The 13,829-nt window shown below is 36.8% G+C and overlaps 3 protein-coding genes across 4 annotated transcripts in view; 2 read left to right on the forward strand and 1 right to left on the reverse strand.

Annotated features, from left to right (window-relative positions):
• The window catches only part of LOC131776306 (uncharacterized), a 174,881-nt gene that overhangs the window by 142,330 nt on the left and 18,722 nt on the right, over positions 1-13,829 (reverse strand). The window lies entirely within an intron of this gene.
• Positions 8,178-9,953, forward strand: LOC131793987 (polycystin-1-like protein 2). Its single transcript, XM_059111480.2, has 3 exons — positions 8,178-8,294; positions 8,646-9,380; positions 9,693-9,953. The coding sequence occupies exons 2-3, from the start codon at positions 8,646-8,648 to the stop codon at positions 9,951-9,953; spliced, it is 996 nt and encodes a 331-aa protein (XP_058967463.2). The 5' UTR covers positions 8,178-8,294.
• Positions 11,110-13,829, forward strand: part of LOC131793992 (polycystin-2-like protein 2) — a 4,588-nt gene continuing 1,868 nt past the window's right edge. The window contains exons 1-3 of the mRNA XM_059111484.2: positions 11,110-11,612; positions 12,956-13,124; positions 13,606-13,829. The exon at positions 13,606-13,829 is cut by the window's right edge and continues 1,868 nt beyond it. Coding sequence (XP_058967467.2) covers positions 11,250-11,612; positions 12,956-13,124; positions 13,606-13,829 — 756 coding nt within the window. The 5' untranslated portion in view covers positions 11,110-11,249. The remainder of the gene's footprint in view (positions 11,613-12,955; positions 13,125-13,605) is intronic.

Below are 13,829 nucleotides of genomic sequence, written 5' to 3' on the forward strand. Positions count from 1 at the left end.
ACTTAATTCGAATATTGCGGACATTTCGATCAACCCAACAAGCACCACTCATTGGCGAGAATAGTAAGGGTTACCTTAGTTCCGGTATGTCACCAGACAGAGTAGATATATTTCTTGTTGAAAAAATAGTCAATACTGAGTTGAAATTTAATTGATATTCTGCTCGCCAAAAAGATTAACATAAGGTTAGGTACTTCGTGACATTATGGTATTATAACACATTTGGTGAAACCTGCGCTGAAAGGAAACCAAAAGGATCCTCCCTAACGTCGACTTATTACAAAATATCCGTTTCATCTAAGTTTTATAAATTGAATAATGACGATAAGCTTGAAATTTCGAAACTTTACGTTGTTTGCGTCTCCTACCATTCGCTACCCAATATTTTAAAAAATATGCAAATATGTGCAAAGAGGAAAGCCATAAAACAGTGAGAGAGCTCAATTAACACATCGATCTAAAAGAAGATTTCCCATTCTCATCCACCTTCAGCATCGCCGTTGGCATCAGCATCACCATTGCCATCGGCATCCCTATTGTCCTCGCCATCGCTATTGTCATTGCCATCGCTAATGTCATTATCATCGCTATTGTCATCACCATCCCTACTGTCGTCGCCATCGCTATTGGCATTGTCATCGCCAATGTCATCACCATCGCCAATGTCATCTCCATCGCTATTATCATCGCCATCGCTATTGTCATCGCCATCGCAGATGCAAATTTCAACCACAGCTCCAATGATAACATCTCATAGTAAGTATTAATAGCAATCAGTAACAACGTATGTCTTAACACTGGCACAGTGCGATACTATATACTATATTACTATATTACAATATTGCTATATCACCAAATTACTATTTTATTAATATTATTTTCTTACTATATGCTATATTACTTTATTGCCTTATTATATTACCATTTACTATATTACTTCATCACTTTATTAATACGTCACTATTTTACTATATTACTTTATTACTTTATTACTCCATTATTATTACTTTATTACGTTATTACTATATTATTATTTTACTATTTTACTATGTTACTATATGGCATTTGTTATGTACTATATGACTTTTTACTATATTACTTTATTACTATACCACTATACTACTTTATTACTATGTTACTTTATTACTATATCACTATGTTACTTTATTAAATTATCATTATATTACTATATTACATTTACTTTATACTATATACTCAGTTGTAGCCCCTAAATGTCATGGCATTAAGTTAGCAGCACCCGCAGAGTGGCCCATACCTACGAAATTTACTAGTAACCCTTCAAGCCCAGAAAATGTCGTTTGGTGTGTTATCGTATGACCGATCGCACAAAGTGCTACTTTTAGCATGGGTGGCGAACTGATTAAGGCCATTTGTTGAAGGAAGCAGGTTGTAAAAAAGTAATAAATTTTCATTAAGTTCAGTATTTGTATAAGATGGTCCTAAAAAGGAGTGAAATGTACTTTAACAAAAATGACTTTTTAAAATAACTTGAGCTTAATTGTAACTCTGATCATAACAGTTTGCTGACAGAGGTAATTGAAATATCAGTCTCTATACAGGAATGTACCTTTCATATGACGTGCACAGAGATAACTGAAAAGATGTTTTTGTGCTTGGCACAACTACTATATGTACAGTGGCAACCCCCTTCTTCCTCTCCCTCGAGACAAAATTTAATGATTTCCTGCAAACATGAACGTATGGGAGAAGCTCTGAAGCTATTGACCCAGTTTTTGTTAAAATGCATAAGATTTGATGATGGTAATGTATATTTTCAGCTTTCAAACTTCTAACTTTATACCAATCACAATTGTAACTGCATGACTTACTTCTTCAAAAGTTTTCACAGGAAAGTTTGTAACCTTTCTTCCTTTGTTTAAGAATTGTGCAATTATTTCATTTTGTAGTACCGGTATTTACCACATTGTAACATGTAATTTCCATGGCAATAACTACTCAGGCTCAATATTTCATTAGTGCATGGTTTTTTTTCAAATGCTGATCCACAAAGAAAAATTTGATATGTTAAGCAATTGGTCACAAGATAAGTGAGTCTAAAAAGAAGGGAATCTGGAAAATCAGGGATCCTCCTTTAATTAGGACTGAAATTAATGGGCATCCTCCCCTTTGAAGTCATGAGATTTGTACATATTTAAAAACTAGAATATTATGACCAGCAAGGTGGGTAGTTTCAGTTCCAGAATCGGTGCACTTTTGGAGAAATTCAGATAAACGTTTTCCCTGTTTTACCCAACAACAAAAATGACAAATACTGTACCGAGATGAGTAATCTATTGGTGTGCTCACATTCACTCCCAGGATAAATTAAATGTATCAAAGTGAAGAAGAATGATGTCACTATGTATGACAGGAGTGCCAATTTGTAATGTTGTAGTTAGCTTGAGGTAGAGAAATAAACATTTCACTCTTTTTTTGCGACGTTTTTCCTATGAAAATGAGGCCTCAGACGTCGAACAAGCAGCCGTTGTTACTATGGCAACAAGAGTGCTGCAACCTTTAAAAAGGGAATTTTTGTGCATCCCCCTGAGTGCCCAACTGTGTGCAAAATTTGAAGGGGGTTGAAAGTTTTCATTTCCCAAGTTGTTTGATTCTTACAGAGACTTGTTCTTAAGGTCAATATGAGAAAGAAAATGACCCAAAACTGAAGAAACTCTTGATTACTTAACAAATTCTCCTATAAGGAACGTTAGGAAATGTACAGAGAACAGTATTGAGAATATAGACACTGATATTAGGGTGTAAAAGGGATGAGTACCTTTTTCGTATTTTGACGCATGGAGATTAAATTAATTGACATACACTTAGTGCAGAAGGCAAGTATATGAGAGCTATAGCTTGATAGGTTTAAAAGATGAATTGAGAGAGTTGTGCAAACCATCTCATACTTTAATATTCCTCTGGATATATGCACAAGTAGCAGTCATTAACATTGCCTTGTTCACGATGAATGAGGCAGTGATGAGATGATAACCTCATTATTTGTTCGATAGTTTGCCCTCATATTGTTGACTTCATCCCCGCCCTCTAAATAAATAATAAATAAATAAATAATTGATGAATAGTCTAGGGGAAGCTGCTTCTGATGAATTCTCTTAAATGAAATTAGAACTTTGTTCTCACAACTTGAAAAGCAGCCGGCTGGGAAATTATCAGCGGATACAATTCAAAACCTTAACATCTGCATGCATATTCACCATATTGTTCTCTACACGTTTCCGAAGTTGCTAACTCGAGGAGAACTTTGTTTAACAATCAAAAGCCTCTTAAGTTGATGATCATTTCCTTTATTCTCATGACCTTAATGTGTGACTCAGGAGTGATATTATAGGGCGAAATTAAATGTGAGTCAAAGTTATTATGGTTTAAGGTTTAATGCGTAAACTGTATGTGAAGGTTATCGTTCCAGGTAGGCTAACACTCATAAATTACCAGTAGTTGTACATTAGTTTTGATAAAGTTGTCGCAGGAACGTTTGACTCAGTTTTACTTTAATAACCTAAACTGAATAAATGGAAATTTGAAATTTATTTTTCACTCTCCTTTCGAACTGTGCATCAAAATTTTGAAGTCCTGAAATAAGGCTAAAACTACAGGTTTAAAGGAAATCTGCATGAGAACAAGTTAATGTCAACATTGAAGCTCTACATGCATGAGTACGGGTACATGAAGGTGTTGTGAAAAGCTGCCAACCCTTTAGCTCCCACATTTCTTTGTAAGTTAGTTGTGAGGATTTGATGTAAGATCAAGATTACAACTTCTATCTGATAAGTTTGAGTATTCTCATTACCTGTTTGTCAGATAATGTATGGATATTATAGGGAGAAAATACATGTTAACCACTTCTGGGAGTTAAAGGGTCAAATGCAGCGAATCTTTTGCTTATATTTTTTGATAAAGTGACCTGTATGAGTACACTTCTTTTTTTTTAATCTTGTTTTTCCAGTCCACGCTTAATTTTAATTTTTCAACCAAATGTCATATTGTTTTTAAATTTATTTGGATCTCCTGGTATTAGTTATTACAGATCTATTTAAATATTTTCTGTACTGGAAATTGTATGAAATTGTGCAGGTGTATGGCGGCACATAAAGATTTTGACACGTTATAGTAAAATCAGTGAAGTAAACAGTTTTAACTTTCGCTGCCTAGACTGAAATCGTTTGCCTTCGTTTCTTTCAATTTTGGCTCATTTTCCAAGACCAAAGTTAACAGTGGCGCGAAATAAATATCATTTCAACCGTTAATGAATCTTACATGTCATCGGAAGACATGACTAGCATGCGTGTTGATCGCTTATCAAGTCGTGAGGATATAGTCCCTAGGTTGCAGGCCCTGTCAGTTCCCCCTTTCTCTCGTCCCATTTCCCATCTTTCTCTCCCCCTCCACCCTTTCCCTCCCCCGCTCACCCCTTTCCCTCCCCCCTTCGCCCCTTTTTCTTCCCTCTTCCCTCCTGAGAATAATTCCTGAGTGTCAGGAATTGGATGTAATGATAAAACAGCTTAAATTGGCTCCTAAAAGCTACATTTTTTTATGTATTGTGGATTTGGTCAAAAGCATTGGTCAAAGCTCTTCAGTGTCAACGATGTAACAAAACAATTGTCAACAGGGTTAAACCGATACTAACAGAGAAAATCACATTATTGCTAATTTTTCTTTTTAAATCATTATTATTATTATCATCATTATCATTGTTATTTGTATTTTTTTATCATTATTTAGGTGAGACGTCTGGGAAAAGAAAACTTGACCTTGTGGCGGTCATTTCCGGCGGCGCAGAAGTCACAAGAGGACTCCAGAAAAACATAACATTAAATGCGTCATTGTCGTATGACCCGGAAGTTGCACATGGCAACCGATCAGGAATGAAATTCACCTGGCATTATGGCAAAGTCGCAAGAAATCACTCCAGTAAACAAGCGGAGGCGAAGGCGGATAAAGATTTCTTCATGGCAGTAAACGAGTCAGCCATTTATTACAATAGAAATGCATCTGGCGAACTAGTTTCCTTAAACACCGAAGCTCTGTCTGTTAATCAGACCTACATAGTTAAACTGGTATTGACCAAGGACAGTCGTATTTCCACCGTTTATCAAGTTATCCATTTGATAGAAGGAGACCCCCCAGAAATATATCAAAGGTTAGGATCTACTTTGTCGTTATTGTTAATTAGTTTGTTTGGTTTGTTTTTACAGTTGTTTTCGCTGCCGTTGTTAATACCTATATTTGCTCTTGACCCTGCTATTGCCTTTATTTTCGCAACTGTCACTTCTGTCGCCCAATTCTACCTGTTTTGTTTCTGGGTTTGTTATTTTTCGTTGTTTCTGCTTGCGTTTTTCTATATACATTGTTTTCGCTGTCAACCATAATGTTATTGTTTGCATTGACGTTTTGGTTATTACTGTTGTTGCAGCCACTTCATTAGCAGTTGTTCATATCAATGTTAAATTGCAGCCACTGCTGCAGCTGTTCTTTTTAATTACATGATCTCATCAGACAACGGAAGTTCAAAACCCCTTCTTCACTGAGTGTTCGTCCAATCTTTTTGCTTCATTTTAGATGTTTCTTTAACTGTCAACCTAAAGTGAGTCCCTTGGTCAAACTTAGTATCAAATCACAATGTCGCGGATTACAGTGCTCTAAAATATCATCCTATGAGTGGAGGCTTTACCGGAAGTTCAAGCGAAACACCTCCTTTACTTGGCAGAGGAAACATGATTTACGTCTCATCACAAGTACACCACTGAATTCAAGTGACATTGTTATCAAAGGAGGTTCCCTTACTGGTGGAAATAAGTACCGCCTGGCACTATTCATAACAATTACGGACGGTTTAAGGGGAATGAATGCTTACGATTTTTCTACAGCAAGACCCCCTACAGGAGGGAACTGCTCGATCACTCCGTCAAGCGGCATCTCACTGAAGACTGATTTCAGTCTGACCTGTAGCAACTGGGAAAGTGACAACACCCCTCTTTCTTACCTGTTTCAATACAGGCTAAAGGACAGTTTGTACAATGTGCTATATCGTGGCATTAACAAAACCATAAGTACCTCTTGGATACCGCCTGGGAACAATACAGATAATTTTACTGTCAAAGTTATCGCTACAGTGACTGACAATTTTGGAATTTCTACTTCCCCAATTTCTTTGACAGTTCAGGTAAGTCGCTAACCATTAATTAAATGTCTAGCATGAAAGTGTGTGAGAATATTTCAATTTCTTTTGGTCCCTATCAGTAATAGATTAGTTACAGTTATAGATACCTGCCTTTGTCTTTTGCAGATGAAGCCATCTCAGAACACAAGCCTTCTAATGGCAAAGAAAAGTATATTTCAGAAATTCATCGAGCTCAGAAACCTGAAAGAAGCGGCGCTAATAGCAAACTCTTTCATGCTATCAGTTTCACAAAAAACCTCAGGGGATTTGCAGGAGAGATACAAGGTACTTTTAAAACCCAACCTGTTCCTTAAAAAGTGAAACAAAACTAGTTCATTATGATCGTACCCGAAAAGCAAAGAGTTTACCGAGAGCTAAACACGCCAAAAGAAGGAATAAAGAATTTGTATTAAAAAACATAATAATAATAATAATAATAATAATAATAATAAATCAACTTTCGAAGATCAGACAAATATAAGACATTAAATATATGAACATATTTTTGAGAAAAATGTATGCTTGTGCGTTAAATATCTGATATTTTTGCAGCGCGAGAGTTGTGGCTACCACCTTGGATGTTCACTTTCCATTATTCTCGCGGGTTGATTGTGTGAGCAAACAATTCCGTTTTCCGTTGTGACGAGTAACGAATGCTTAGGAGCCTTGAATTAAATCTCAAACGAAGACTTGCAACGTCTTGAAAGTGAGGCTTCAAAGTTTATTTCATGGGCGGAAATCACCAGACATTTCTTTATTTCACATTGGACATTTTCGGTGTTTTGATGCATGCGAATCAATCATGCGCGTGCAAATTTATCATTTTGATGAGTTTTAACCAGCAATGTTATTGGAAAATCTGATGCGTTGAGTCTAAATATGCCTTTAGATGTATTATCTTTGGAACAAGACTCATATGCGAAATACAGTCTCTTTACCTAATTCTTAACCGGTTTAAATAACATTAAGTTAATATGTGTATCGTTTTTTAAGGTTATAAATTACATCCTTGAAACCATTTCGTCCTTGGAGGTGAAAACTGTCTCCGACCTGCTTCAAAAGTCATCAGTTATCGGTTCTGCTCTTCATGTTCTAGAGAAAGTGCCCCACCAGTCTCTGGTAAGTTGATTGGGGCTGGCCTGGCCTTGGTTGTTACGTCAAGTTTTTATACCATGACACTATTTAGCCAGAAAGGTTCAAGAAACATGAACAATAGCAAGAACAGCAAAGATGAGGAAAAACGGATACGAACAATCATGAACAACAAGCAACTGTTGTATTATCAAATGAGCCAATATATAATTTTGTATTTACTTTAACTAATTTGCCATAAATTATCTCTACAAAGGTCACTAGAAAGGAAGCTAAAATAAAGCATTTTTAGCTTCATTTATATTTATTTGCACTCCACAGAATTTCTCCTTATCTGCTCTTAGTTCAATGACGTCACGATTATGGTCTATCACCCAGAGACAAGACGTAGCAGACATACCGCTGACAAAGCAATCAGCAGAAAACTTGGCTTCATGTCTAAATACCGTGTTGAAGGCAACAGCAGTGACTGCATCAGAAGACTCCAAGTCAAGTTTTCAACAACAGGTACTGTAATGTTCATTAAGTTGATGTCGAAAAGTCTACGAATTAAACATACTTTTTAAAACGTATTTATGCATGCAAGCATAATCATTAGACTTTATTCATTGGTGAATAGTCCATTACAAATTGCTGTTAACTTAACCGTTACTCCCTCCTTCATTCAGATTTTGGACCTTGGTTTGTTTATTTGTTTTAAGCTTGCAAAAATCCACAATATGCCCACATTCTTCCATTTATGCAATTTGTACAGGGTCAACTATTGGTGAAGACTTCAATGAAGACCCTCGAGAAAGTTGCAGACTCATTGTTAGCCTTGACAGTAAAGGATGAAAGAACGATGCCATTTACAGTAGGACAACTTTCTATGACACTCGGAAGATTTAGCGTCCAAAGACTTTCAGGACTGGAAATAAAAGCAGGAAAAGGCCGGTTTATCTTACCTTCTAAGAGCCAATTGTTACTCTCTAGAGTAAACAAAACAAGTTTTGTAGATGTTCAGGTAGGGTACAGGCATATCTCAATGTAAAAGAATCAAATCAAGCTTGATTTTCTTAAGATCGCCTTAACTAAACCTTAAAACCGAGTTGATAACAGGATCAGATCTCCCTCAACCCACTGTCGTCGTTTTTTATTCTGGTCTCGTGAAACTGGCTATGAAAATACTTAGTAATAGGTGACCACATGAATGTTATTTATGATTCGTTGTTTTTCAAATAAATTTTCAGTCTTATTTTGCCCTCAACTTATGATAACTTGTAATTAATAATAAGATGGAGTATCTTGTTTACGTGTTCAACTATAACAGTGCACAAGAACAAACAAGCAATATTTTTAATTATTCTTCTTTTAGATGCTCTCATTTTCTTTCAACCCTTACACTTGGGACGCCACAAAGGAGCGAGTTGGCTCGGATGTTGTAACCCTGCAGTTGAAAAACAACGACAGCAAGCTTATTAAAGTATCTAATCTCACGGAAGACATTGTTATCGTTACGCCTTTAAAACTTCAGAAAATCTCTGCTTCAGAAAAGTCATGGTATTTCACAAGGAACGATGTTCTACGTTTCCACGAGATAAAAGTCAAGTATGAAAACACCCTGCTGATGCTGGAAATCAAACCTCAAGATCCAACCGTACATTTGTTTGTCTATATGCGTTTTGGTCAGCGACCGACAACTCAAGACTACGACCTCAATGCCACCATCTCTCATGACAGAAAGTGTGTTTGGATGATAAGCGCACATGACAAAAGTGAAGGGCAAACGGTCTGCTCCTTGAATCCACATGCGCCGATACAAGTTCTGGCTGAGCGTCCTGGGAAATACTTTCTCGGCTTCAAAAATTATAATGCCACAGTGAACTTATCTCACAAAAGGGAGAAAAGGTCTTGTTTTGGTGGAGGGCGAAGGAAGCGCTCCTGCATCGAAGTCAAAGATCCACCACCCACCCCACCCCATAGTGAAAATGTCCCTGTAATACCAGTTTATGATTCCACAACAGACCAGAACTACACTCTGAAGGTGGCCTTAGGTAGTTGCGTTTACTGGTCAGAAAAATTTGACAAGTGGATATCATCTGGCTGTCGAGTAAGCGAAAAATTAAATAACGATTTTCAGCACAATCTTTTTTCTATAATTTGGCATTGCATTCAACAAAATTCAGATAATTTGAGCTTTCCTGAGTTTTGTTTGCAAAAGTGTTGTTGTACTGTAATAATCTTTACTCATTAAGCTTATTATTGAATTCAGGCTAATCTTTGATCAGAGAACATTTTCAGTCAAAAGTCGAATCAATTTGTTAACCTGCCGGGGCTTAGCAGCACCCTAAAGCAGAAAAGATACAGTTTGATTAATAGTGACAGCCAAAATGTTAATCTTCCTTGTATTTTATAATTTTAGGTTTTAGCAGAATCAGATGGATTTTTAAACTGTAGCTGTAGCCACTTGACATCATTTGGGGGAAGTCTCTTAGTTGAACCGAATCATATTGACTTGGACAAGGTTCTAGTCGAGTTCCAGCAATTATCAGAAACTGGAAATATTGCTGTAATCGTGGCTATTGCGGTGGTTTTACTGTTTTATGTGGCTGTTCTTGTTATCGTAAGGAAATTCGATATGGAAGACGCGAAAAATGTAAGTGTCGAACCAGATTTTGTTTAGGACCGTTGTTTTAGCGGAGCATGCTCTGCAGTATAACCCTTTCACTCTCTTAATCTGATTGTTAATTCTCCCTCCGGTTGCTATACAATTTTTGTAAATAAGTCATGATAATTTGCTAATGGATCAACATAACAACTTCTACCTGATCAGTTTGAATATTCTCATAATCTGTTACCTAGATAATGTACGAATATGTTGATTCCCAACGAACTCGTTAAACATATCTTAAAAGATATTTAAGTTTAAAATTGAAATGATAGTCCGTTAAATTAAACCACTTTCAGGGTTGACCATTTCTTTCTTTATTTTATTTTATTTTTTTCGGACTATGACCAGAAAACGAATTAAGAATATAAATCAGCTAGCCGTGTAAATGATTTATGCATTATCATGTTTTTCTAGAGGGAATTACCCATCTAACTTCCATCATCTTCAAGCAGCACCTATGAATATGTTATAGAGATCACTACAGGAGCTTGGAAAAACTCAGGCACGACTGCTCATGTTGCTTTGGAGATTTACGGTTCTGATGGAAAGAGTGGTGTTCTTCAGCTTAGTCAAGAAGAGCCTGATGCAATTAATACGTTGTTCTCTCGAGGTTATTCAGATGTTTTTGTACTTTACATTAACAAATCACTTGGTTCGATCCAAGGAGTGCAGATTGGGCATGATAATTTTGGAGATAATCCCTCTTGGTACTTAGAGGAAATTCTGATTCGGGATGTACAATCCCAGCAGTCGTGGAAATTCATGACCAACCAGTGGTTTGCTCTAGAGCGCGGAGATGGGCGCATCGAGCGAATAATCGACAAATCCTCAAATCATCTGGATTTTGGCAATGAAGTTGCAAGACTTTGGCGAAGAGGCCTTGCGGAGTGGCATATTTGGATTTCAGTAGCAGTCAAGCTAAGAAGAAGCCGCTTTACAAGAGTACAGCGGCTTTCATGTTGCCTCTCAGTGCTTTTGACAGCCATGTTAACTAACGCGATGTTCTATAATTTAGAGGGCAAATATGAACAGCCTATCCAAGTCGGACCTTTGAAAATGTCGTGGAGACAAGTGGTGACTGGAATTGAAAGTGCGCTTGTTGTGACACCCATAAACATTTTCATAGTGTTTCTGTTTCAGAAAGGAGCTGAAAAGTCTGCGATGAACAATGATTATTGTCTTAACGGTACCCTGATCTCTGGTATCGCTTGGTGTTTGTTGTTTTTTTCTTGTACTGTCTCGGCTGCGTTTTCAATTCTCTACAGTCTAATTTGGAAAAAGAGTGTCAGTGAGCAGTGGCTGTCTTCGATGCTTATCTCATTCGCGCAGGACGTAACTATCAAGGAACCAGTAAAGGTGTTCTTCACAGCTTTAACATTGGCGGCCATTTTAAAGATAAAGGCGAAGAGATCAATAGTAAACACCTGCGAAAGCCCTCAGCAAGTTAAAATTGGGTACTATAAGAAATATTTTTGGGCGCTGCAGTTATCAGAGGTGGAAGAGATGAGGAGACGACAAGCTAGGAAACAGAACCTGACACGTTATTTCACAGAGTTGGTTTTATACTTGGTCTTTGTTTTCTTGTTGATGCCAGTGTGCTATGGAAACAGAAATGACCATCGGTACTTGATGACAAAATCAATTCGAGATGGACTAAAAAATTTCGGCAAGGTAAGTAAACATTATTTGATTATACATGATAACTCCGTTGCAGAAATTCGCGTGTTTAATTTATCTTACAACTTTTCGTTTTCATGGAGGTTGAAAATCAAATATATGAAGGAAAATTTTACTTTGCCTGCCTCATCAAGAACTGGAATTTTTTTCCGTCCTTACAGACGTTCAGTGAATGACTAAGGCATTTTCTGCCCTTGAAATGGATATTTTGAGTGGGAATATCCCTTTAGAATTAGGGTACAAGAGATATGTAAGTGTGTGAGACCCAAATTTGGGACTGGAAAGAAATTCCAAGCGATAGTAATGTAATCCCATGAAGAGATTGGCGTTCAATTCTGCCATAGGAGAAGTGCCAGAAAGTGGCTACCATCTCATGCAAACATAATATTTGAGGGGATGGGTGCAATGGAAATAAGCACGTGAGAATGATGGTCTAAAACACGCCTATAGATGCTAACTCTCTTGTGTGACTCAAACTTTGCTGGTCTATCCATGCCGTTATATTTAAAAAAATAATAATAATAATAATAATAGTAATAATAAAAATTATATATATATTCATCTGTCTGATGATCGCGTAAGCATGAAACTCAGTCACAGAAAAGTTACGTCTTACTAATCGATTTTTCCAACTTTCTGATCTTCCACGCTCTGCCAACGCATCGAGCACTATACCGCGAAGATAGACTATAATAAAGATTTATTTATCTTTTTATATAGATACATATATATATATATAGGAAGTCTGCAAGTCGATTTTTGCGTGGAATAGTGCTCAATACGTTGAAGCAGAGCAGAATAAATATTATGAGAGGGAAAAAGGGACGCAACTACATTTCCTGACAAGCCTGTTTCGTGAATCGCTTCACTCTTCAGGGGTTTAAAGGGGGATTAAACCCCTGAAGAGTGAAGCGATTCATGAAACAGGCTTGTCGGGAAATGTAATTGCGTCCCTTTTCCCTCTCATAATATTTACATATATATATATATATATATATATATATATATATATAGGAAGTCTGCAAGTCGATTTTCGCGTGAAGCAGTGCTCAATACGTTGAAGCAGAGCAGAATAACTATTATGAGAGGAAAGAAGGACGCAACTACATTTCCCGACAAGCCTGTTTCGTGAATCGCTTCACTCTTCAGGGGTTTAATGAAATTGAATTAAATGAAAATGAAACCCCTGAAGACTGAAGCGATTCACGAGACAGGCTTGTCGGGAAATGTAGTTGCGTCCTTTTTTCCTCTCATAATATATATATATATATATATATATATATATTAATTAATTAATTAATTTGTTCATCTAACCCAATGATCTTGTATTAATTCAGGTGACAAACAATACAATGTATTGGAGCTGGTTACAGCGTGTTTTCATCCCAGGAGTGTTTTCCGGCAGATGGTACAACGGTCAACAGGATAAGCAAACAATTTATATTGGTAATAAACACTCTCTTCTCGTCGGAATGGCTCGAGTAAGGCAACTTAGAGTGAAAGCGAGTAAGTTTTTTTCCATTTAGGTTAATACTTTTTGCATTTTAGTGAAACCGCTATTTACCCACACACATCATTTTGCATTTTATAGTTAGACATGTTTAATTTAGTGTGATAGAGAGGCAATCAGTATCCAAACTTAAGTCAGTGTACAGTTAAACAATAGATTATTGAAATTCTTAATGATTACATATGGAACGTGCATCGGTAACAATTTTCTCGACTGCTGACCATTCTAACAATTATCTAGACGAGTGTTTAGGGTAGCTGCGTTTTTTTATGCACTTGAATTAAATTTGGGTTTTAATGACGGCGTTCGTTTGCTCCGTCGGCAGATGCTACTTTGAAGGCTTCTAAAACAAATTTAATTCTCCTTAACAGATATGTCCATAGTTATTAAAAAGTTGGAAATGTGGCAAATCGCTGAGTGAAATGAATACCTAAAAAAACTTCCTAATCATGATATCTTTTGTTTTCCAACTTTTAGCGCAATGTAAAGTCCCAAACTATATGGAGACATCGTTCCAAGAATGTTTCAAGGTATACTCGACGAAGAACGAAGAGAAGACCGCCTACTACAAACCAGGCTGGAGGCCTATCGACAATGCTACGATTAATCACGAGTTATTACAGCTTTGCCCGAAGCCATGGCGATATCAACATGCCGAAGAAACCGACACTACACCTAGGTGGGGACAGTTCTCCTTTTAT

This window comes from Pocillopora verrucosa, chromosome 5 (genome assembly GCF_036669915.1).
Source record: "Pocillopora verrucosa isolate sample1 chromosome 5, ASM3666991v2, whole genome shotgun sequence".
Taxonomy (NCBI): domain Eukaryota; kingdom Metazoa; phylum Cnidaria; class Anthozoa; order Scleractinia; family Pocilloporidae; genus Pocillopora; species Pocillopora verrucosa.

Bases quoted from the DNA above. Each gene is read 5' to 3' on its own strand.
- LOC131793987 (XM_059111480.2), top strand. From the start codon at position 8,646: ATGCTCTCATTTTCTTTCAACCCTTACACTTGGGACGCCACAAAGGAG. The intron at 9,381-9,692 runs GTAAGCGAAAAA...TTATAATTTTAG, and splicing joins GGATATCATCTGGCTGTCGA to GTTTTAGCAGAATCAGATGG.